Source organism: Alosa alosa, chromosome 6 (genome assembly GCF_017589495.1).
Source record: "Alosa alosa isolate M-15738 ecotype Scorff River chromosome 6, AALO_Geno_1.1, whole genome shotgun sequence".
NCBI lineage: Eukaryota > Metazoa > Chordata > Actinopteri > Clupeiformes > Clupeidae > Alosa > Alosa alosa.
The window spans coordinates 34238816-34262949 of NC_063194.1; the positions used below are offsets into that span (position 1 = coordinate 34238816).

The window sequence follows — 24134 nt, forward strand, 5'->3', positions numbered from 1 at the left end:
AGCTAACTTAGCTAATCGTTTTTAGCAGTTTTGCTAAAAATGCTAAATAGCATGCTAACTATGCTAACTAGCTAAGGTGGGTAGGAGTCCTAGTTGATGACAAGTAACAGTTACAATGGCTGAACAGTTAAAAAGTTCAGTAGTTTAAAGGGTTAAATTGTTTAATAGTGAAATATTGTAGTGAGGACTTTTATTTTGAAACAGTTTTTGGCAGAGGAAGCAGTTGAACAGGATGTGTAGTCTTAATAGGGCCAGTTTGTATGCTTAAAGCCTGAGACTGGCAGTTGATCCAGGTGGCCTGAACACCTGCCATAGGATTCTAATTGCTTAACGGCTGTATTATGATGTCACAATCGGCAATGTTAAGTCTATGGGGATTTTTAAAAAGTTTTTCTTTAATAGTTTAAAAAGTATAAAAGTTTAAAAGGTGAAAAGACATAGCAGCTTGGTCCGACGTTACAAAGTTTGAACGAAGTTTCTAAGTTAAACTGTTCAAGAGAAATTGCGTACGAAAAAGTGGTAAGCGGAATAATAATAAGAAGTTGTTGATGTTGTTGCCTTGGAAGAACAGTACAGTGCATTTTCATGCACTGTAATAAAGATATTACAAAATACATCTCACAATGAGTTGTTATTTACAATCATTTGCAAATTGGTAATGACAGAGAGGCAAATATGAAGCACAACTGCAGACGTACTGTCACGAGATGTAAGCAACTCTGCAGGATAAACGTATTTTATTCAGTCATTCGAACATCATAAGGTTAAGTGTTGCTTTTTATAAGGCTATGTTTTCGATGGCAACCCATTGTCAGTCAATAGTGAAAGTAATTAACTGTGTATTTACTGTTTTGTTGTTGACTGACACCACGGCAGTGTCCGAGTCCAGGGGCCTCATTTATAAAGCGTTCTTACGCACAGATTTGATCTTAGTCTGTGCGTACGCTCAAATCCACGCCAACGCTCAGATTTATAAAAACCGTCTTTGACGTGAAAAAGTGCTTATCTCCACGTCAGGTTCAACTTGACGTACGACCATTTCTGAGTAAGCAAGTAATCTGAGGTCCAAGTGCAATGCATTTTAAAAATTCCTAGACCCTTTCCTAGATTCCTAGATCTCATGTCTTTCTTTGCCATATGCATGATCAATATCAGAAGATTTTTAAAGACGTTTTTGGACGCAGCTTAATGTTTCATGGTTTGGCATAAAACTGCTAATGAGAACTATAGCCCACTTAAGAAAGTGAAAAGACGTATAGCTTACTTATTTCACAATATCTAAAAAAAAAAAACACCAAGACCTACGATAGAATAATTGAAACATTCTTACAGGTGATCTAGTATATTTAGTGTTCTCACCAATCTAATATTGACCATCAAATGTCCCATTGCCCTCGTTTAGGAGAGGAAGGCATTCAAAAAGGCATTCGAACAGTTTGATAATGTTGGAGGTTATTGTGCAGTATTGGGAATATAGGATAGTATTTGATTATATAGTTTTGAATGTTAAAAGTGAATAAACTTTTTTGAGAGGTGGATAAACTCTAATAAGAGGTGGGTAGGCCTAAACTCTATTTCTGAAATTTCAGAGGTGGATAAACTGCGTTTACTCGCGTTTAGCCTCCACTACATCCTAATTTGCGCTCATAGGCCTATTCCCAGCTTCGTAACAGAAAGGTAATATTTGACTGTAAGCTATACAATGTAGGCTATAGATATTTTATATCATATATAGCCTACACAACCAAGGGACGGAACATATCCTCTGAAAGCAGGGCATCTTCATATTTAGTGTTGCGTCGGAGTTGCGTAAAGAGGTGCAGAGCGCGCACCTGTTTACTTTTTTTGACTGGCAGTGCCCAAGATCAGATGACAATACGTGAGTTGAATAATGTAGGATAAAATATAAAGGTAAGCCTAAAGCAAACAATAAAGGACAATGTTTAAGGCATTGGACATTATTGAAAGAAAATGATAGCAAAGATATGCAGAATGAATGAAAAATGACCGGCGAACTAGGCTATTTTTTCAGCAAAAACATAGCCTAAAAGAAACGTTAAGCCTACATGATATATCACGCTTATAATTTAGTCCTCTGTTTTGTAGGCTAAATCAGCATATTACCCTGGGTCATATTGGAAACGTACAGTAGCCTACTGTACCATAACGTACAGGATTATATAGGCCTAGAGGTCTTTCCTTCATAAGCTAGGCCTACCCATTTTTTTCTACAAAGTAGGCCTAAACATACGAAATGTTGATTATTCACATTACTGCAAGCAAAAGGAATGAAAGCGAGCAGAGGACAATGGACATGGATGCATACGATCTCTTTCCAGAAAGCTTTGCTGGAAAAAACATAATTAGTTAAGCTATTCGATCTGACGCATATAGGTTAGTTAACATCAGATGGCATAGGCTAGGCCTATACAATGTTTTCAATATATAATTTTACATAAGCTACAGCTTTTAGGCCATTGATTTCATTTAAACATATGCTGAGGATATTGATGAGGGGGTGTTTACAAGGAGGAGACCTAAAACCATCCGGCTGAGCACAAGTTGACGTTCATTTGTGACTTATAATGGGCACATCTGGAAGGGTGGCGTACGCACGTTTTTTTGTGCGTACGTTCGTTTTCTCTGAATCACACGTACGATCATTTCAGAAATTATCGAAGATCAAATGAAGGATGGTTTCTACGCAACCCTTTTATAAATGAGGCCCCAGGTTCGAGTCTCCAGTATTCAAGTCCAAGTCATTAAAAAAAAATCCAAGTCAAGTCCAAGTCGAGTCCACTACTCATCCGAGTCAAGTCCGAGGCGAGTCAAAGTCAAAGTCTGCTTTATTGTCAATTTCTTCACATGCCAAGACATACAAAGAGATCGAAATTACGTTTCTCACTATCCCACGGTGGAGACAAGACATAATTTTACCAATTAGGTCCACAGACAAACATAACATTCAAGTAAACAATAAAAAGTAAAGTCACTATTAAATACAAATAATGTCACTATTAAATACAAATGGAGTCACTATTAAATACAAAACTGACAACCTTCGGGGCATTTATGTCTCCAGGCATTTGGCGCCATTAAAGTTAACATCCGTTATTGTAGGAACATGGCGTGACGTGTGATGTATGACATGAAGCAGTAACATTCCATTGCACTAAACATTAAAGGGACACCAGGCAACGTTTTCGTGTTAATTAATCATCTTCGTAAGTCGGTATATGGTTAAATGACTCATTACGGGGCGAATGAAGGCTCTCTCGCCCGCCCCTACTGCCTGTAGGAAGAATATCCCACTTGCAAGTTCGGTGTATCCTACCCGCCGACCGAAGCAGGATCAGTTTACAGCACAGAGGCAGGCTAACAAAACGCTAGAGATTGTTGCAAACGTGTGTATAATGGCAGAGCCGGCGAAGAAGCAGCGAAAACCCTTGATGGAAGACGCAAAGAAAAGGAAAAGAGCTTCAGACCGAGCGAGGGGGAGTTTCGTAGAGAAAAAGCATCAGGCTTGCCTGGTGTCTAGTGTTGTCACGATACCAAAATTATGACTTCGATACGATACCTGCCATAAATATCACGATGCTCGATACTGAAACGATACTACGGCGAAATCCTAAGATATCTGGAAAAGAAAGGACTCATACCTCCTCCAAGTGTATTGAATCATTTGTGTTGAATTCAGAACACTTTTGTAGTGTGCAGGTTCTAAACTTCCTACATAATTATAATTTTTTATAGTCCTTTATTGTTTGTTATAGTTCATTTACATTGTGTTGTTTTGGCAATAAAGTAGCTTTAAATAGGCAAACTAGGCTAGATCAAGGTCAGTGTTGAAATTACTGCATGCAAATCACTGAATGCTATGCAGAGGGGCCTAATCTTTAGGCCATCTGATGTACAGTATAGGCTACCCTAGGTCTTCCCGTGTTCATGGGATTTCTTTGACAGTTGCAAAGGTAAAAATGTGAGGATAGTCTTCTTTGCGCCCAGTGTACAAGTACGACATTCCAACCACTCAGGTCTTCGTCAGATAGGCCTACACCATTAGCCTACTGTTGCAATATATCTGTGTGCAATCCTACATTACGTCTATCTATTTCTTTGATAACATGATTTGCTACCACGTAACAATAAGCCGCTATTATTATTAGGACTCAACACGCTTTGGTGGTATTATATGCCGTGGGCTTTAATTAGCGCATTTCGGGTATCCTATCTTACATCTGGCCAATAATTATTAAACAAATTGCAGTCTACATGCCATGACAAATATTACCAGTACTGACCGAACATGAAATAGATTGTTTACAAGTTATGGTAATGTTATTCTGGCGTGAACATTGCTTTCATCACGTTAGCACCCTATGATTACAGCTCGTTATGTCTCGTCAAAATGATTACAGCTCGTTATGTCTCGTCAAAATGCATCGATGAAGGAAGGTTCGCTTTATCCCAGAGAACCATATACTCGTTTCACTTAGGCTAGACTAAAACAGAAGAGAAGAACTTGGCACTAACCATGTAGTCGTGTTTTCTATAGCATATTCGTTAACCTGTCGTTTTTTGAACTCTTTAAAAATGTTGGGATATGTCTGCGATGTGTTTAGCCAAGTTCCATGCGTAGCCTACTGCTTTTAAATTACTTTGAAACATATTTTACAAACGGGCCTCTGTGTACCTGATGGCTTGCCTTCACTATTCGCGATGTATCCGAAATAGTTGCAGATTTTACTTCACCTTTTGTTTTATCCACAAGGCCGAGGACTGTCGGCAAAGAACTACGTTGACGTTGGCTGCGCACTCACTCACTCAGAGCTGTCTGCTTGACACGCCCACTTGCCTAGATGCGTGCTAGGAGCAGTGAGAGCAGCAGTTCACTCAAACACATAACGTTATTATTTTAATAAAGTATCGATTCTAAAAACGTCGAAAATCGTATCGTTTTTGCGTGAAGGCATCGTGATACTTTTTTAGTATCGATACACCGTGCAACACTACTGGTGTCCCTTTAATATTAAAAATAATTTAAATATTTTAACCATATACCATATACATTCCGAGTTCGAGTCCTGGACTCGAGTACTACAACACTGCACCACGGTGAAGTTAGTTTCACTTTGTCAATGAGTTCAAATAATAGATGAGTGCAAATGCGTGTAGGCTATACTATGCTAGGTTTTAGTAAAGCATGGTTTAGTGGGATAAGGCCCGTTTCACACCGGGAACATGGCGTAAATGACGTGTGTCAGTTGAGTGGCGGCTGTGTACCGTTTTCTATGTCTTTGCCTACCAGATGCTGCCTCTCTGCCAATTAAAATGTGTCTTTTTCTCACGTCATATTCTTTCTTCACTGTTTTCAATTACAATTTGCACATGCACATGTTTTCTGCAGGCGGTGTGGTCTAACCTGTTAACACGGAAGCCGAAATAAAAACGGACATACCACGCAGTTGACACGCCACGCGCCCAGTGTGAAACGGACCTAACTGTTCCATATGGTCTTGCAAGCAGATTCCTTCAAATGCACCGCTGACTATTAAAATACTGATGCATTATTTGAAGTTGCGCTGCGCACTGTTAAAGGGAATGACAGATGTCATTCTCATTGGTTTAAATTAGGGATGTAACGGTATGAAAATTTAACCTCACGGTTATAGTGACCAAAATGATCACGGTTTTCGGTATTATCACGGTATTTCTAAAAGTGTGTTCAATATGTTCAGAAAGCACTGATAGGCCTACACAAGCTGAAATAGTTTCAAAAAGTGTTCCGTTCACTTTTTTCTTCATGTTTAATTGGCTATGTGCTTATAGCTTAAATTGCCCTACCATAACTTGGAGTTTGCTATTTCTGTTATTTGGATGCAATGAGTGAGAACAAAGTAAGCGTTCAAAATAAAACTTTAGGCTACTGTATTCTCCTGATAACGTGAGTGGAATGGATTTAATGTGGACGTGAACATAAAAAGACGCAGAGTGGCTACATGATACAGTGCACGTTTTGCGGTGAAAAAGTTCCGGCTTTTAAAATCAGGTGTAGCCTAATCCGAATCGTAGTTAAAACCATCAGTTAGACAACAGAATCAGTAGGGTACCAGTTTTGTTCCATTGTACCAGGCCTACTGTATGTCAAAAGCAGGCTCGGATGAAGCTGGGAAGGATTAAACACATGGTTTCGTTGGTAATCAACAGTGATAATCATGATGTTTTGAAAACGGTAATTATTATCGTCAACATTTTTATCGTGGTTTACCATTATACCGGTCGTTACATCCCTAGTTTAAATGTTACGCCCAAAACACACCCATGATGACTGTTTAAGAAACCTAGGAACGCCTTGTGCCATCCACCCAACGTTTGATAACGAAAACACTCCCAATGTGGACTGGACATCCTACTAAATTTAAATAAGCTTTTGACTAGTGACCATGCACTTTAGACTGTCCCAATAGGGCCCATAGTGTTTAATTAACACTGTTGTATGTATGTTGCATTTGTGTTTTGAGTTGGCCAATAGGGGTGCTGTCCTCACAGTTTTTGTTTAATTTGTTTATACTGAGTCTTATCCAAACATCTTAAAACCGCTCTTAACTATTGTATTAACCTGATTATTAATCTGTAATCTGTAATGCAAAATCACTAGGATTAAGAAATAAAAATTATTGGTTGAACTTTCACAGATAATTGTTTTTTTCTTTTCCCAGAGCTATGCATTTGCACATCTCTCCCGTGTGTGTGTGTGTGTGTGTTTTAAGCAACACTGCCAATTCTTCAACATATTGTAATGATCTGAGCCTGGCTGTTGATGGCTGTGCTCCCATGGTGCTGTGCAGTGTGTGTGTGTGTAGTGTTGATGTTGGTTTTGGTATGAGTGGTTGCGTTTGCCTTGTCATGTATGTGTTAGCTGGTATAGTCTTTCTTTATGTTGTACCTCATGTGTTTACCCCGTGTATTGTATGTGACTACCCTGTTTGTGTATCGTGCTTGTTTAATTGACCTCCTTTGTAATGACGTTCGTGTGTTTTGGTGCGTAACCAATAAAGACCATTTAGACAACCTTGCAGTTTGTTACAATATTTCTAATTTTAAACCAAGATAAATAACCTTTGATGTTTTGTACTTTTGGGGAGAATATGCCCCTTGGAACTACAGGCCTATTTGTTATACTGTGTCATATAAATCTGGGTCAAAGGACCCTTGAATGGAATTAACATTAGAAGCACCATCATAACTAGAACTGCCATAAGCGGTCATTTTGAGCGTATGATTTTAAATTCTACATTCAACCAGCCGGACTGTATTCTTTTTTTTTCTTTAAAGGGGTCATTGTACATGCAACTTTTCAACATATGACCAGCAGGAGCAATTCTGCATGTCCCAACATTTCTATCTTGCTGTGTGTTTGAGCGAGAGAGAGACAGCGACACCATTGCATATCCAACACAGCATATCAGGTACACGGGCTTTGCATTTGTCAAACCGGGTAAGATGAACGTCAAATTCTCTTTCCATTCCTCTTAATAGGCTTTACGTTCGCGGTAAAACTTACCTCTTTAGATTTTCTGACCAAGACATTTATTTACTCCCAGCTAACTCCTGTAGTTCGCTCCTCTGCACGCTAATATTATTGTAGGCAAACAATAAACATTGTAACATTGTCAGTGTCAGAGGGTTAGTCAACCAAGTTGGCTATTTAAGAATAAAAGCAATAGACTTTATCCAAATAGCCTAAGTAATTAGAATAGAATTGCCAATATTGAAAGGGGAGTTAAAAAGAGTTAGCCTAATCAAGAAAGACCATTTGGGAAAATAGTCCAGTGTCGCGGGAATCCATTTCAGATAGCGATTTGAATGCAGAGAGGGTCGAACAATTACTAAAATATGTACTTTCTAATTTCACGAATTGCGTCTTATCTATCACTCAAGCTGTAAAACGATCTAGAAATGTGTATTTGAAGGCCAAATGTGTCGGCTGCGCATTAAAGTTTGGATAAAAAAGTTGACATTTTTCTTTCTCCTTTAGACACTTGCTACGTGAGAATAGGAAAGTTTCTATATCTTTGGTCTGATAACTTCGTGTTTTGGCTTTCAACCTCTTCAAGAAGTCATTAAATCCACTCGTAATTATTTTGAAGACATTTTTTATTTTAGCCAAGATATTTAGCAGAAGAAACAGCCACCTAATCAGTTGTTGGTGACCAGATTCCTCGCGGAGATTTCACCCGATGCAAGCTGGGTTTAAATATCTTTGTATATAATTTGGTCTGTGGGGTAAGTTGTGTGTGGGGTAACCTACATTTGCCACTGGTGCTTCAGATGTGAACACTTTAGCTAAGCAAGATTTACTTCAAATGTGTTACTTTCATTGATATAGGCTAGGCCTATTATACAATGATTGTTTTACAAATTATGCCTGAATGTTCTCTTCATCGAAAGTTCTTTTCCATCTACACTCAAATATCAAGCATGATTTTAATGCATATGCAAAGGCTAATCATTCTGATACTGGGTGATTCCTAATATAAGACATGTTGAAGCTTTTGAGAACACTGTTGTTGTTTTACAACTTTTATTGGTGTCTTATTGCTTCCCAAGCCTGCCTCTGAATCTTTACCTCTCTATTATCAGTACTCGACCAGGAATACAGCATATTCAGAATACAAGAACATAGGCTACTCAGTATCAACATGGAGAGACACATGCATTGCAATTTGCAAATGATTTTTAGCCTTAGGAAAATATTGCAAACATTCTCATGCTATCTGTGTTTATAACCCTTTGTGAAGTTAATTGTTGATCTATTAAACATGACTGTTAAACCAGCAGTTAGGCTACCGGTACTCAACAAAACTGCTTTCATCTGATTATTCTGGAGGAATTTTGAGAGACTAAAACGTCACTTTTGTAGACTGTCATCTGTGAAGCTCTACTTGTACATAAATGGCTGTACTCGAGGGAATTCTCCAGATATCTGGCACATTCCCTCTGCTGATTGCGGTGCTGTGGCTGCTGTTTGTCTACCTGCACTTCTCTGGCGGGAGGGGCCCAGAGGAAGGGAAGGAACCTCCGGGCCCCAAAGCATTGCCCTTCCTGGGTAACCTGCTGCAGCTGGATCTGAAGCAACCCTATAGGACACTTTGTGAGGTGAGGAATTATGTGGAAACCATGACTGTGATTGACTAGTGTCTTCTTTTGATGATTTCCGTTCCGTTCTGTTTTTTTTTTGTTTTTTTTTAACTAATTTTAATACCAAAGCTTGTTCAGTTTTGTATGATTCATGTCACCTCATACCAATTTATTATGCAGCTTTTATATAATACCTTAGTAGTGTTTAACACATTGTTTTAAGGTGATATGGCTGAATGAAACACATGTCACTATGGATATCTTGTGGCTAATACATATGTGGCTGATATTTTCTTGAAGCCCTTTCCCAAAGATACAACACTACAAAAGTATACAAACAATTGTGTTGAAAACAGTTTGTGTTGTTTCCTTTTTTAATTTGTTACACAATAGGCCTATGTGTTGAAAATAACACAACTTGCGTTGCTTTTTTTTAAAACAAATTTCGGTTTCCAGATAGGGACAACACATTTGCTTTAAGAGTGCACTGTTTTCACTATTTGTTTTAGCTTATGTGGGTGTTGAGACCTTGAAAACACTCGAGGAACAGATTGAAAGGGTCACCACTATAGGCTACCGCTACAGTATGCATTAATATTTTCTTCCAGTCTTGCCGTTAAATATAGTTGACATTTGATCCTTTTATACCTGGCAGCTCTCCAAGAAGTATGGGTCCGTCTTTACCATTCACCTTGGTCCTAAGAAAGTGGTTGTCTTATCAGGATACAAGACTGTGAAGCAGGCACTTGTGAACCATGCAGAGGAGTTTGGAGACAGAGATATCACCCCTCTATTTCATGATATAAACAAAGGGCATGGTAAGGCTGAGCTCTGAATTGGAGTTTGACTGACCAGAAATCTGGTTCACTGCAGGCCTTTCTTTTTTCATTTGTGCAATGTTCTTGATCTGAGGTGTATTTGGGCAACAACAAGTTATTATAAACTACCGGTATATATATATATATATATATATATATATATATATATATATATATATATATACACACACACTTGGAGCAGTGAGCTGGGAGCCCACACACAGGGTCCCCTTAAGGCGAGGATCACATTAGCCAGCGGCAAGCCTAACACAATGCTCAGACCATGATAAGTTCTATCTCGTTCCTATGGTAACACAAACAGTTTGCCTAAACTGACAATTGAATACGCTCGCGTTGCGCTTTGAAAGTTGAACCAAGTTCAGCGCTCAGCTTGCTCAACGCTAGCGTTACACCAGCGTTGCCACCGTTCCGCTGCCGAACCATAGAGAACAATAGGAAACCTGCCACCGTTCCGCTGCCGAACCATAGAGAACAATAGGAAACCTGCCGCTTGCCGCTGGCTAATGGGGGTTAGGTGCCTTGCTCAAGGGCACCTCATCCATGGATGTGGATAAACGAGAGCTGTTTTAATCACTTCCCCCACCCACATATTTCCTACCAGTCAGGGATTGACCTGTTGTCAGTAAGTGTGTGATTATAATAATCAGCACACAAAACAGACCAGATCACAAAGATCCTGTTTCACTCACGTTGGTTACGCCTATTAAGCTTACAAAGCAGCCATGGCCTACTGGTTAGAGAATCAGACGGGGTTGGATCCTCGGCCGGTTGGAAAATTCTGGGCAGGGGGAGTGACAGCGCTCTCCCATGTCCACACTCCGAGGCACCTAACCCTCAACTGCTCCTCGGGGGCCACAGCAGTGCTCAGTGCTCCAGGTGTGTGTGTGTGTGTGTGTGTGTGTGTGTGTGTGTGTGTGTGTGTGTGTGTGTGTGTGTGTGTGTGCCCACTGCTCCTTGTGTGTGTAAGTTTTCATTAACCACAGATTGGTCAGTATTTAACTATTTATCTCCATTCATTCATTCATAGAGAATTTTGGAGGAGATCTCCATTGATTAAAATATTTTAGTCTTAAGATTAATTCATGTGTGAGAAACTGGCTCAAACTAAACATTGTCAAAATATCAATAACAATAAAAGACAAAAAGAGAGACCCGGTCTTACTGTTCTCTTTAGGGATCCTGTTTGCCAATGGAGACAGCTGGAAAGAAATGCGGCGCTTTGCCCTCACGAACATGCGGGACTTTGGGATGGGCAAGAAAGGGAGCGAGGAGAAGATCACAGAAGAGACTCAAAGCCTAAAAGATGTGTTCGAAAAATTCAACGGTAAGTTCACAGAGAAATAAGGTGATAGTACACTTTTTTTTATCCAAAGCAACTTACACATGTCAATTATATTACGAGTGCTACTGTCCCAGGAGCAGCTTGCTCAAGGGCACTAACTTTTCAGGCATGATAGCCTAGCTCCTTAACCACTACGCTACCACCACATAATACATTAGCCTAGCTGCTTAACCACTACGCTACCACCGCTCCATAATACATTTGACCAAATTTAACTTTTCAGGCATTATAGCCTATAGCTCCTTAACCACTATGCTACCACCGCCCCATAATACATTTGACTAAATGTAACTTTTCAGGCATTATAGCCTATAGCTCCTTAACCACTACGCTACCAGCGCCCCATAATACATTTGACCAAATGTGACCTGAGTTCACAGAGACTGTACTCTTTTTTTCTCTACATGGTGTAGGTGTGGCATTTGACACAACACAGCCAGTGAACTACGCCGTCTCCAATATCATCTGTGCCATTGTGTACGGCAGGAGATTTGAGTACGACGACCCCAAGTTTAGGGCCATGGTCAAAAGAGCCAATGATAACATTCGGCTCACAGGCTCTCCTTCAGTACAGGTACATTTTCAAATTAGACCAGTATCTTGCCCTCACACAGTTCTACTACTGTTTTCTTTCTACGGCATTCCAGTTGACCGTGCACCTTTCATATGTAGTTTCAGGCCAAAAGTCTTCTCTCTGATCACACATTAAACTGAACCTTTTCACTAGGTGTTCTAGTTGTGGTCTCTTAGCAGTTCTTAGTTTCTAAGTATGTAGAAATGCAGTGTAAAAGCTTTAAATTTACAAGTAGATGGGATAGTGTGTGCACAGATGAACGTGATAGTTACTGATTTAAATCCTACACAGTGAAGTTTGAGTCTACTCTAATCTGGCTCAATTACATGAAGAAATGCACTGATAGTGCTATGTATGAACATCCCTTTTATCATCTATCTGCAAAGGGAGTTGCTTTGCCTTGCCACAGACGGCCATTCTTTAGTCCATAGTAAGCAATAATTAGTTTGGTTGGATGAGTAATTATATGATATCTATTTTTGCACATATTATGTAATATGTATATTTAAAGGGGAACTATGAACTGAACTTTAACCTTAACTGAACAGCTTTGGAGTCATTAAAATGGTTATATGACTTGTTTCGGGTTGAATGGTGGACGTCTTGCTTCCCCCAAGCACCTGTGAGCGGAAAAACCACCCTTGCAACTTTGGACCGGCGGGCCGACGGCCTCAAGAGACAGAAAGTCTTGCAGCCTCACAATGTAACAAATTGCTTTACTATTTGTAGCGATGGAGTTTCTCATTCGTCATGGCAGAGCCAGCGAAAAGAAGCAGAAAGCCAGTAAACCGTTGTCGGGGGAACAGGGAAAGAGGAAACGGCAGACTAACCGATTGAGGAGTGTCGTCAAATATCTACTCTGAAGCTGTAGGGGAAGCTCTGCAGAGAAACCTGCGAGCAAAAAGCGAGAGAACAGCGAAATTGCCAAAGGGCATAGTATAACACATACATCATTTGCAATATCCACAATGATAGCTGAGAGTTACAGAAAGTGGCAGGCTAAGGGATTAAAATGTAACCAATATGGTTTAATCTGTATCATTCTACAGAACGGAAGGTTGAAAGGTTCTAATGTGTCTGTAGTAATGGGTGTTGTGTAGGTTCTAAGACCTCTAATGGGCAGTGTTGGGAACGTTACTTTAAAAAAGTAATTAGTTATAGTTACTCACTACTTGTTCCAAAAAGTAACTGAGTTTCCATGCTAAACAATTACAGGCCCATATCCAATCTACCTTTAATTGAAAAAGTAGTCTTTAATCAATTAACCACCTTCCTAACATCAAATGAGTATTTTGATTACTTTCAGTCTGGTTTTCGGGCAAATCACAGCACTGAAACAGCTCTCATTAAAGTTTCCAATGACATACGCCTCAACACAGATTCAGGTAAAACATCAGTCCTAGTGCTACTGGACCTTAGTGCAGCATTTGACACTGTTGATCACAATATTTTACTACACAGACTAGAACACTGGGTTGGATTTACAGGCATAGTTATCAGCTGGCTAAAATCTTATCTACAAGAAAGGAGCTTCTTTGTTGCCATCGGAAACTGTACCTCAACACCAACGTCCTTGATCTGTGGTGTTCCCCTTGGGTCGATCTTGGGGCCACTATTATTCAACCTCTATATGCTCCCACTTGGACAAATCATTCAAAATAATTTGATTTCATATCATAGCTATGCAGATGACACACAAATTTACTTAGCTCTATCACCAAACGACTATGGTCCTCTTGAATCTATGTGTCAGTGTATAGAACAAATTAACACCTGGATGTCTCAAAATTTTCTTCAGCCGAACAAAGAAAAAACTGAAGTAATTATATTTGGTAAAAATGAGGAAAGAGTTAGGGTTGCCACTCTCCTTGACACAAAAGGGTTGAAGTCAAAGGATCCTGTTAAAAATCTTGGTGTATTAATTGACAGTGATCTAAATTTCAACAGCCACATGAAAGCAATAACTAAATCAGCTTTTTACCACCTCAAAAATATTGCCAAACTCAGAGGGCTGATGTCAAAACATGACTTAGAAAAACTCATTCATGCATTTATCTCCAGCAGGGTTGATTACTGCAATGGACTGTTCACAGGCCTTCCTAAAAAGACTATTAAACAGCTTCAGGTGATACAAAATGCAGCAGCTAGGACTCTAACAAAAACTAAAAGAACTTACCACATTACTCCAATTCTTAAGTCCTTGCACTGGCTTCCAGTAAGTCACAGAATTGACTTTAAAGCACTATTGCTTGTTTATAAATCAGTAAATGGAGCAGGACCTAAATACTTGTCAGACATGCTTCAGCAGTACACACCTTCTCGTCCTCTCAGGTCCCAGGTGAAAAACCTGCTAGTAAAACCTACAGTTAGAACTAAACATGGTGAAGCAGCTTTTTAGCTGCTATGCGGCTCAGCTGTGGAACCAACTTTAGGATGACATTAAAAAGGCCCCAACTGTAGCCAGTTTTAAATCTAGACTTAAGACCAAACTGTTCTCAGATGCTTTCTGCTAACTGTGCCGAGTTACAAATTCTGAATCTGCCTGGATAATTATTCTACTTTGTCTTTTATTACTTTTTTTACTACTTTTGCCTTTGATCTTTACCTTTTAACTATTCTTTGACTATATTGCCCTTCTATGCTTTTATTTGTTATTATTGTTTGGTTTTGTTTATGTAAAGCACATTGAATGACCTCTGTGTATGAAATGTGCTATATAAATAAACTTCACTCACTCACTCACTCACTTGAGTTAGTAACTGAATTACTCTATGATAAGAGTAACTCGTTACCAGGGAAAGTAACTATTTGCGTTACTGTTAAAAAGAAAAAGTTGTTTTGTTGTGAGGCAGAAAGATCTAGCTTTTGCTGCTTGGAGGACTTTACTCCGAGTCCTTCTTAGTGGATGGCAGTGTTTTTGGCCACTAGCTTTAGATGCGTGTGTGAGATGCTTCATTAAATTAGAGTTGCTTACAACGGATGTCGACAAAGTCTTCGCTCCTGGACATAATGTACACATTACATAGTCAAGTTTATTTATTTATTTACAATTTAAAACAACCTGTGGTTGACCAAAGTGCTCAGAAAAAATAAAAACAGATAAATAAATAGATAATAGAGGACAAAATGAATCAAGACACAAAAAAAAGCACAACAGGAAAATAAAACTAAAATAATATGTTCATATATATATAGCCTATAATTACATTCCACAATTCATTTAAAAGCCATTAATAGCATTATGTTCCTTTAACTTGGCTTTAAAAGCACCAATAGTTGGTGTAGATCTAATGTGAAAAGGGAGGTTGTTCCACAACTTGGGCCCAGCTACTGAAAAGCCACGGTCACCTTTATTTTTAGGCGACTCTGAGGTACTGAGAGCAGTAGTTTATCTGATGACCTCAGAGTTCTGGGAGGGCAGTGAAAGTGTACAAGCTCACTTAGGTATTGGGGAGCTTGTCCATTTAAAGCTTTAAAGACAAAAAGAAGAATTGTGTAATCTACTCTAAATTTCACGGGTAACCATTGCAGAGATTTCAAAACTGGAGAAATATGTTGTGTCTTTTTAGACTTGGTGAGCAGCCTTGCAGCTGCATTTTGCACCATCTGAAGTCGGGATAGAGAGGACTGAGTGACACCAAAATAAAGGGAGTTACAGTAGTCCAGGCCGGATGAAATAAAGGCATGAATCAATATCTCAGTCTTTGAAAGAAAACATAGTTTTGGCTTTACTTTGATTTTTCTCAAATTTAAAATCAGGGTCAAGTAGAAAGCCAAGATTTCTTGCATAAGGTTTTACATATCTGGCAAAAGACCCTAGTTCACTAATTGCATTATTTGCAGCTTCATGTGAACCAATTTCTGTTTTGGATTCATTCAGTTTTAAAAAATTGGTGGACATCCATTGTTTAATCTCTTTTATGCAATCAAGCAATGGGTTTAGAGTACCAGAGGAACCACATTTAAATAGGAGATACAGTTGTGTATCATCCGCATAGCAATGATAGGATATACCGTGCTTTTTCATAATATGACTGAGTGGCAACATGTACAGTGAGAATAAAATACAACTAAGCACTGATCCCTGTGAAACACCATAAAATAAGGGGGCAGATGAAGATGAAGTATCATTGAAAGACACTGAAAAGGTTCTTCCCTCTAAGGTGTTTTAGAAAAAAGGTAACCATTTCAGTGCAGTTCCTGAAATTCCAACCCAGTGCTCAAGGCGCTCTAAAAGAATGCAGTGATCTACAGTGTCAAAGGTGGCGCTAAGATCTAGCAGCATACGTAATGCACAGTTCTTTGCATCCACAGATAGTAACAAGTCGTTACATGCACGTTCTTGCCTTTGACCACAATGAATTTGAAGTAGTGCTTATATCTCCACCTTGAAAATGCCCACTTTTCAGTGTAAAAACACTGGCTCTGATTGGCTATCATGAAACATGACTCTGCCTTAGCCAATCATAATCACTTACGTCGTTATTAACCCACCTCCTCACTAGCTGTGAGCCAGGGGTGCGTTCGGATTACACAGTTTATTCAATCAATGCATAGTAACGCACCACATTTAATGTCCAGTAACGTTAACGGTGTTGTAGCGACGGGAAAAGTAATTAATTAGATTACCCAGTTACTGAAAAAATAACGTCGTCACCCCAGTGTTATTCCAAACACTGCTAATGGGTGTTGTGTTCTAAGGTGTCTGTAGTAATGCGTGTTGTGTAGGTTCTAAGATGTCTGTAGTAATGCGTGTTGTGTAGGTTCTAAGATGTCTGTAGTAATGTGTGTTGTGTAGGTTCTAAGGTGTCTGTAGTAATGCGTGTTGTGTAGGTTCTAAGGTGTCTAATGGGTGTTGTGTTCTAATGCGTCTGTAGTAATGGGTGTTGTGTAGATTCTAAGATGTCTGTAGTAATGTGTGTTGTGTAGGTTGTAAGGTGTCTGTAGTAATGCATGTTGTGTAGGTTCTAAGGTGTCTAATGGGTGTTGTGTTCTAAGGCGTCTGTAGTAATGTGTGTTGTGTAGGTTCTAAGGTGTCTAATGGGTGTTGTGTTCTAAGATGTCTGTAGTAATGGGTGTTGTGTATAGGTTCTAAGGCGTCTGTAGTAATGTGTGTTGTGTAGGTTCTAAGGCGTCTAACAGGTGTTGGGTTCTAAGGCGTTTGTAGTAATGTGTGTTGTGTAGGTTCTAAGGTGTCTAATGAGTGTTGTGTTCTAAAGCGTCTGTAGTAATGGGTGTTGTGTATAGGTTCTAAGATGTCTGTAGTAATATGTGTTGTGTGCTGCAGCTCTACAATATGTTCCCGTGGTTAAAGCCGTGGGTAAGGAACCTGAAACAGATACTGATGAACGCTGAGGTCCATGAGGAGGAGATGAAGAGGATCATCAGAGATCTCCAGGACACGCTCAACCCTCAGGAGCTGCGAGGCTTCGTCGACTCCTTCCTCGTCCGCAAGCAGAGTGCCGAGGTGAGGCAGGCAATCGACAGGGCAGTACATCCTACCAATTGCTTAAGGTTATGATGGTGCACGCTGAAACCTTGGCCATGCAATCACATTACCAGTTTCTAATGATCCGATTGGATGATTGCGACAAGTTGCTGGGTAACAATCTCAGTCTGCTGCTACTGAGAAAGAAGAGTGATTTTCGGAGTACAACCATCTTTATTATTCTGGATTAATGCAACTCACCCATTGAACAAAAAAGGAGGGCCGGCTTGTTTTCGTTAGATAAAACTGTATTGTCTACTTTATTAGCAGTAACACGGTCTGTCAATATATTGCTCAAGCTGTTGCCCTGAGCATCATCAGCTGTATGTTTATCTGTGTGTAGGGTTTGTGCCCTCTTTCTGCCAGTTATGCCAGAGTGCCAGTTTTGAGATTTTCATTCGTCTTTCAGTTATTGATTTCAGTTTAGTTTTAGTTAGTTTTACATGTGCAAAAGTAGTTGTTTGCCGAATGTTCTAGTCTTATCTTTGTTTTTATGTAGTTTTAGTCTCAGTTTTAGTTTTTCAGTTTTTATGAGGAATGTCTTGATTTAGAGATGCCCAAAAAGATACAATGAAAGAGTCAAATCTGATAAGGCAGTGTCTCAAATTCAAACAGAACATTTAAGTTAGTTTTCCATTGTTCATTGTCGTTTTTATTTAGTTCTTTTTTTTAAATTATTTTTTTATTTGTTGTTCTACATTTTTTTTCACTGCTAGTTTTAGTTTTCATAACAAATAATATTAAGAGACATCACATAGTCAAGCCTGCTGTTGATCCAGACATGACTGGGCTGTGTCTAGGGAGTAGCTTTAAATCCCTTCAGGGGGAGACTTATAGCGGAGCATTTGACCTTATTGAAGACAATCTAAATAAGAGTCATATGATCATGAGCCTTTGAGGGGTTTATGCTGGGAAAATGCTGTTTGCACATACAACTGTGAAATTCAAATGGAATTGATCTGACAACATGTATGATACTTTACCTAAAGGAAGGTTAAAGCTGCAGTTGGCAAGATTTTTTTGATCATATTCACTGAAACCGACACTATGCTCCGACAGAACAACATAAATCAGCCGGTTTTAGAAAAAACCCCCGCACTTCTACCTTCACCTAGGGATGTAATGATTACCAGTATAATAATGGTAAACCGCGATAAAAATGTTGACGATAATAATGTTGACGATAATAATTACCGTTTTCATTTCAAACATCATGATTATCACTGTTGATTACCGCGGTGTGGAAACCATGTGTTTAATCCTTCCCAGCTTCATCCGAGCCTGCTTTTGACATACAGTAGGCCTGGTACAATGGAACAAAACTGGTACCCTACTGATTCTGTTGTCTAACTGATGGTTTTAACTACGATTCGGATTAGGCTACACCTGATTTTAAAAGGCGGAACTTTTTCACCGCAAAACGTGCACTGTATCATGTAGCCACACTGCGTCTTTTTATGTTCACGTCCACATTAAATCCATTCCACTCATGTTATCAGGAGAATACAGTAGCCTAAAGTTTTATTTTGAACGCTTAGTTTGGTCTCACTCATTGCATCCAAATAACAGAAATAGCAAACTCCAGGTTATGGTAGGGTAAGTTAAGCTATAAGCACATAGCCAATTAAACATGAAGAAAAAAGTGCGGAACGGAACACTTTTTGAAACTATTTCAGCTTGTGTAGGCCTATCAGTGCTTTCTGAACATATTGAACACACTTTTAGAAATACCGTGATAATACCGAAAAGCGTGATCATTTTGGTCACTATAACCGTGAGGTTAAATTTTCATACCGTTACATCCCTACCTCCACCTAGAGCCTGTTATTTGTTTTGCAAAAATCCACAGCTCCCACACTCGATGAGGGGGTGCTCAGTGGTAGTAGGGGAGGGGCATGAGATTTGTAAATATTCAACATTTTGGCAAAGTCCCCTCAATCTGTCAGACTTGCCAACTGCAGCTTTAAAGAGTACAAAGAAATAATGCAGACTGGTGTACAGGGGTTTTATGACTGTACATGTACACATGATTGTACAAATATGCAATATGTCTGTAAGAAACTTCAATATGTTTACTGATTAGTAGCAAATCTAAATTACATTTGAAGACTTATTGTCTGTTCAGAATAGATGTTATATTTTTTTAATCAGCATTTTTCACATTGTTTCCCTAATATGTGTTTAAAAAAAAAGACAAACAAAAGACATTATTATCCTTGAATCCATTAGGAGTCTGGCCAAATGGACTCCCTGTTTCACGAGAAGAACCTCATCTACTGCGTGACCAACCTGTTTGCAGCTGGCACAGACACCACAGGAACCACTCTGCGCTGGGGGCTGCTGCTCATGGCCAAGTACCCCCACATACAGGGTAAGAGGGGCACATCAAGCCCCACATACAGGGTAAGAGAGGCACATCAAGTACCCCCACATACAGGGTAAGAGGGGCACATCAAGCCCCACATACAGGGTAAGAGAGGCACGCCAAGTACCCCCACATACAGGGTAAGAGGGGCACACCAAGTACCCCCACATACAGGGTAAGAGGGGCACACACTAAGCCACACATACAGGGTAGGAGGGGCACATCAAGTACCACCAGGGGTGAAAATAAGCCGGTACTGGCCGGTACAGAGTACCACTAAAATATTTGGAGAGGGTACGCCGTACCGGAAAGAAAACTATACTGTCTCTGAAAAATATAGCACTTTCAGCATGACAACACAACTGCTAACGTCAAATTACCAGAAGCAACACGTTTCCCCCAAAATATATTTCATATACATTGTTCTGAACTGAATCTGAATTGTGTCTAAACCTCCCGTGCAGCTGGACAGACAACGAGCAAGCTATAGCGCCGATGACAGTAGCCTACAGTAATTGCGTAACGTGCACTGGTATCCAAAGTGTTTTAGCAGACGGACGTTTTTTTGGAAAGTCTCCCAAATAAAAAAAAACCATACAGGCTAAAGAAAAACTATGTTGATGTTTAAATAGCCTATTCTGGTTTTATGTGTGCAGTGTTTTGCTGGAGAGACAAAGAGACAGACAGTCGTGTGCGGAGTAACCAGATCTTCATGAAAGCAATAATGAAAGTGTTTTAGCGGACAGAAGTATGTTGCAGTCTCCCAAATAAAAGGCATGACTCAAAGAAACGTGTTTCATGATATACAGTAGCCTATATAAAAAAAAAAAAAACGATTGGAAGTGGGGAGCGAGCAGAGTAACTAGGCTAAATAAATAAATAAAGGTTGAAATTAAGTGTTTGCAATTTATTCATAATCAAAAACAGATACAGGTGGGTTAAAGGGTGATACTAGAGTGATAAGAAGTCCTAGTGAATGCTTGATAAGTAGACTATAATACAGTAAATAAACAAGTAAATAAATTATAAATAATTAGGCTAAGTGAAATTTTCGGCGCGGGCTCTGCGCACGCATTATGACTCTATATGATAGTACCACCAAGAAATAAAAACTACTTTCACCCCTGAGTACCACATACAGGGTAAGAGGGGCACACACCAAGACACACTTTTATTTTTGTAATAGTTTGCTACTGAGTTGCTTGACATTCATATTTCATACTGATGGCTAGTGGATGTTAAACTGTGCTCTGCCTAGGGACTCAGATCTAAGTTAGCGTAAGGTGTAACTCTGGCACAATACATCAAATCGCAACAACAAGAATTATACATGGTCTCTAAAAAATACAATTAATAAATAAATAAATCCAGGCTACAGGTAAAAAAGTTGGTGTTTGTTTTACTGGCATAGAGAGAGTCCATGAGGAGATTGATCGGGTGATTGGTGGACGCCAGCCTACAATTGGGGACAGGAAGAGCCTGCCCTACACGGACGCCGTGATCCACGAGATCCAGAGAGTCGCCAACATCGTGCCTTTAAGTCTCCCTCACACCACCAGCTGTGATACTAACTTTCAGGACTTCTTCATCAAAAAGGTTTATGTTTATATATATATATATATATATATAATACTGTTAGTGCCTTAGTAACCTTAGTTTTGCCATATTGTATTTTACTGTGGGATTGTGTATTTTACATGAAAAAGTGTAATAAGTTAGCCTAGAAATCTAGACGCACCCTAGCGGCGGCAAATTAATTTGCTCAGCCTGTACGTCTAGTATCAAACCATAGGGATTTCTATTGGCTGACGCCGTGGATGTCATCCATTCACAGCGCTCTATTTTGTTAGAGTCTTAAGGCGGGCTTAACAGGATGACGACAGTCCTGCGACAGTGAACAACAAGGAAGGTGGCTATGGCGAACGAAGAGCGGTTGTTTGAATCGGCGTTGGCGTCAACTTTGGAGGAGTTAGACTTGTGCTTTTCTTTGAAAGTTGAGCAACACAATGCACTTAAGTCATTCCTTTCGAAGAAGGATGTATTTGCCGACCGGATACGGTCTGGCTACATCATCCTGCTCTTTGTTCTGATTGGTCGTAGCGCTGGCCTATTGCATGCCTAGGCAGTTTGAAAGACAATTCTCTGCCCGCCCCTTGGATTAAGTGAGGTGAATGGGTCGATTCCAGACTATACATTTCAATGATATAGGATGGCCCTCTAGGCTAGTAATAAGTTAGACAGTGCTAAGAAATGATGGTATTTAGATCTCCATACTTTCTCATATCTATCTATCATATCGATTGGCTTCCTCTGTCCTTTCATCAGGGCACCACTGTGATTCCTCTGCTCACCTCCGTGTTGAGGGATGAATCTGAATGGGAAAAACCTGACACATTTCACCCAGAACACTTCCTGGACGACCAGGGCCAGTTTGTTAGGAGAGATGCTTTCCTTCCATTTTCTGCAGGTATACAGTGCGAGTCAGTCATGCACTTAACAAGAGGTAGTATGCTGTTTTCAAATCCTGTGGTATAAAGTGTGCCCATGATAACCAGGCCCCTTTGTTAATCTGTTTTTTAATATTCATTATTAGTTTTAATAATAGAATGTCCTTTATTTTCAAAATGTAACGTATTAACAGTATAGGCGATGTTTAATTTAATTGTATTTGCCAGCTTGTGAATGGCTGTGGTATCTTATGTTTGTGTTGTCACTGACCACTCCAGCCGTGGCCTACTGGTTAGTGCTTCGGACTTGTAACCGGAGGGTTGCCGGTTCAAACCCAGACCTGTAGGAATGGCTGAAGTGCCCTTGAGGAAGGCCCCTAACCCCTCACTGCTCCTCAATCGCCACAGCTCACTGTGCCGGGATTAGTGTGTGCTTCACCTCGCTGAGTGTGTTTCACTAATTCACTGATTGGGATAAATGCAGAGACCAAATTTCCCTTATTGCTTTTCTAAAACTGTTACTATAAATACCTGGCAAAGATTCATAAAGTAAAGGTACCGCAACTAAAAAATATAACTTGAGTTATTCCTAGATAATCATTCTTCCGCCAAGAAATATATTTCCTCTATCTGAATGGTTGCCAAGCAACGTCGAGACGCAGCTACTTTAACTTTTGTATCAAGTTATGGTTGCGCAGTAATATAGAATGAAATGCGGTCAAGGTGTATGTTTTTGCCGCATTTTACAACGGCATTGAACGTGATTCAGCCAATCACAGTCAAGGACCGGAACTACCAGTTTTAGAATAATCCTTATCCACTCTGTCTCAGGTCGCAGGGCGTGTTTGGGCGAGAGTCTGGCCAGGATGGAACTCTTCCTCTTCTTCACGTCTCTTCTTCAACGCTTCCGTTTCACTCCTCCTCCCGGCGTCTCCGAGGACGATCTGGACCTCACACCAGTTGTAGGGCTAACCCTCAACCCCTCCCCACACAAGCTGTGTGCAGTTCGGAGATTTTAAGGGTCATAGGTGACAACAAGAGAAGGTGCTATACAAGCTATATTAATGTGTAAATGATAAAATACCAATAACCAAATCATACCAATTCATATTAGCTACATAACATGTCTATAATGGTTCTGTATATACCTTCATGTGCTGTGAATACAGTTAAAATGCATTAAATATTACTATATACCATGCCCCAAGAGGGATGATGCTGTGAGAAATCGCTTGCATGTATGAGGAAAAGTGGCACGGACTGTGGCTGCCTGTTGCTATTATACAGTATGGTTCAAAACAAGAAAAAGGGCCAAAATAATGAATAGCCCATTCACAACAGTTACAGAATAAGAAATGTCTTAAATATTGCGAATGGTTTGTATATATTGCAGAATTAAACATGGGATAGATGTCTGATTATAGATACTGTAATAACAAAAGGAGTTCAAATATTTTCTACAATGAATGAACAAATATAATGTGACTGGATGGGTTTAATTAAAGGTTGCCTTGACAACCTTATTTTGACCCCACAGCTGTTCACACATGCTCCAAATGTTTATTTTTTTTAATTTGCACAACACCGTAGATGGAAGCAGGCACAGACTTGCATTGGCATTTAGCCAAATTTTTAAGAATGCGTTTGAAACATGTGTCCGTTGAATTAAAAAATCAAGTAGGCCTTGTGTGTAGCTAGCCTCACACAGTTCTTCACAAAATATAGTTATAGAGTATTGCGCTACTTCTCAACCTCTGTATCTGGAATTAAGAAAATGTTATTTTTGTTCTTACATTCCTTGTTCTTTGTCATGACACTTTATATGGGCTTATTTTGAAATCAAGCTCAGGACACACATAATCATGATTGTTCCCCCTGCACCAATAATAAAAGCATATACGGAACAAAAATAATAGAATTAAAAGCAATAAAAGCAAA

The 24134-nt window shown here is 39.6% G+C and overlaps 1 protein-coding gene across 2 annotated transcripts; it reads left to right on the forward strand.

Moving 5' to 3' along the window:
* Window positions 1-1837: 1837 nt before the first annotated feature.
* On the forward strand, window positions 1838-24134 carry LOC125295750 (cytochrome P450 2K1-like). 2 transcript variants are annotated; one of them, XM_048245194.1, is made up of 11 exons: window positions 1838-1879; window positions 7336-7498; window positions 8924-9159; window positions 9797-9959; window positions 11155-11304; window positions 11736-11896; window positions 17184-17363; window positions 19614-19755; window positions 21161-21345; window positions 22075-22216; window positions 23028-24134. In XM_048245194.1, exons 3-11 carry the CDS (start codon window positions 8956-8958, stop codon window positions 23213-23215), a joined length of 1515 nt encoding a protein of 504 aa, XP_048101151.1. In that variant the 5' UTR covers window positions 1838-1879; window positions 7336-7498; window positions 8924-8955; the 3' UTR covers window positions 23216-24134. The 2 variants fall into 2 exon arrangements, with proteins under 2 accessions (XP_048101151.1, XP_048101153.1); XM_048245196.1 differs by lacking the exons at window positions 1838-1879; window positions 7336-7498 and having other exon boundaries at window positions 7512-9159.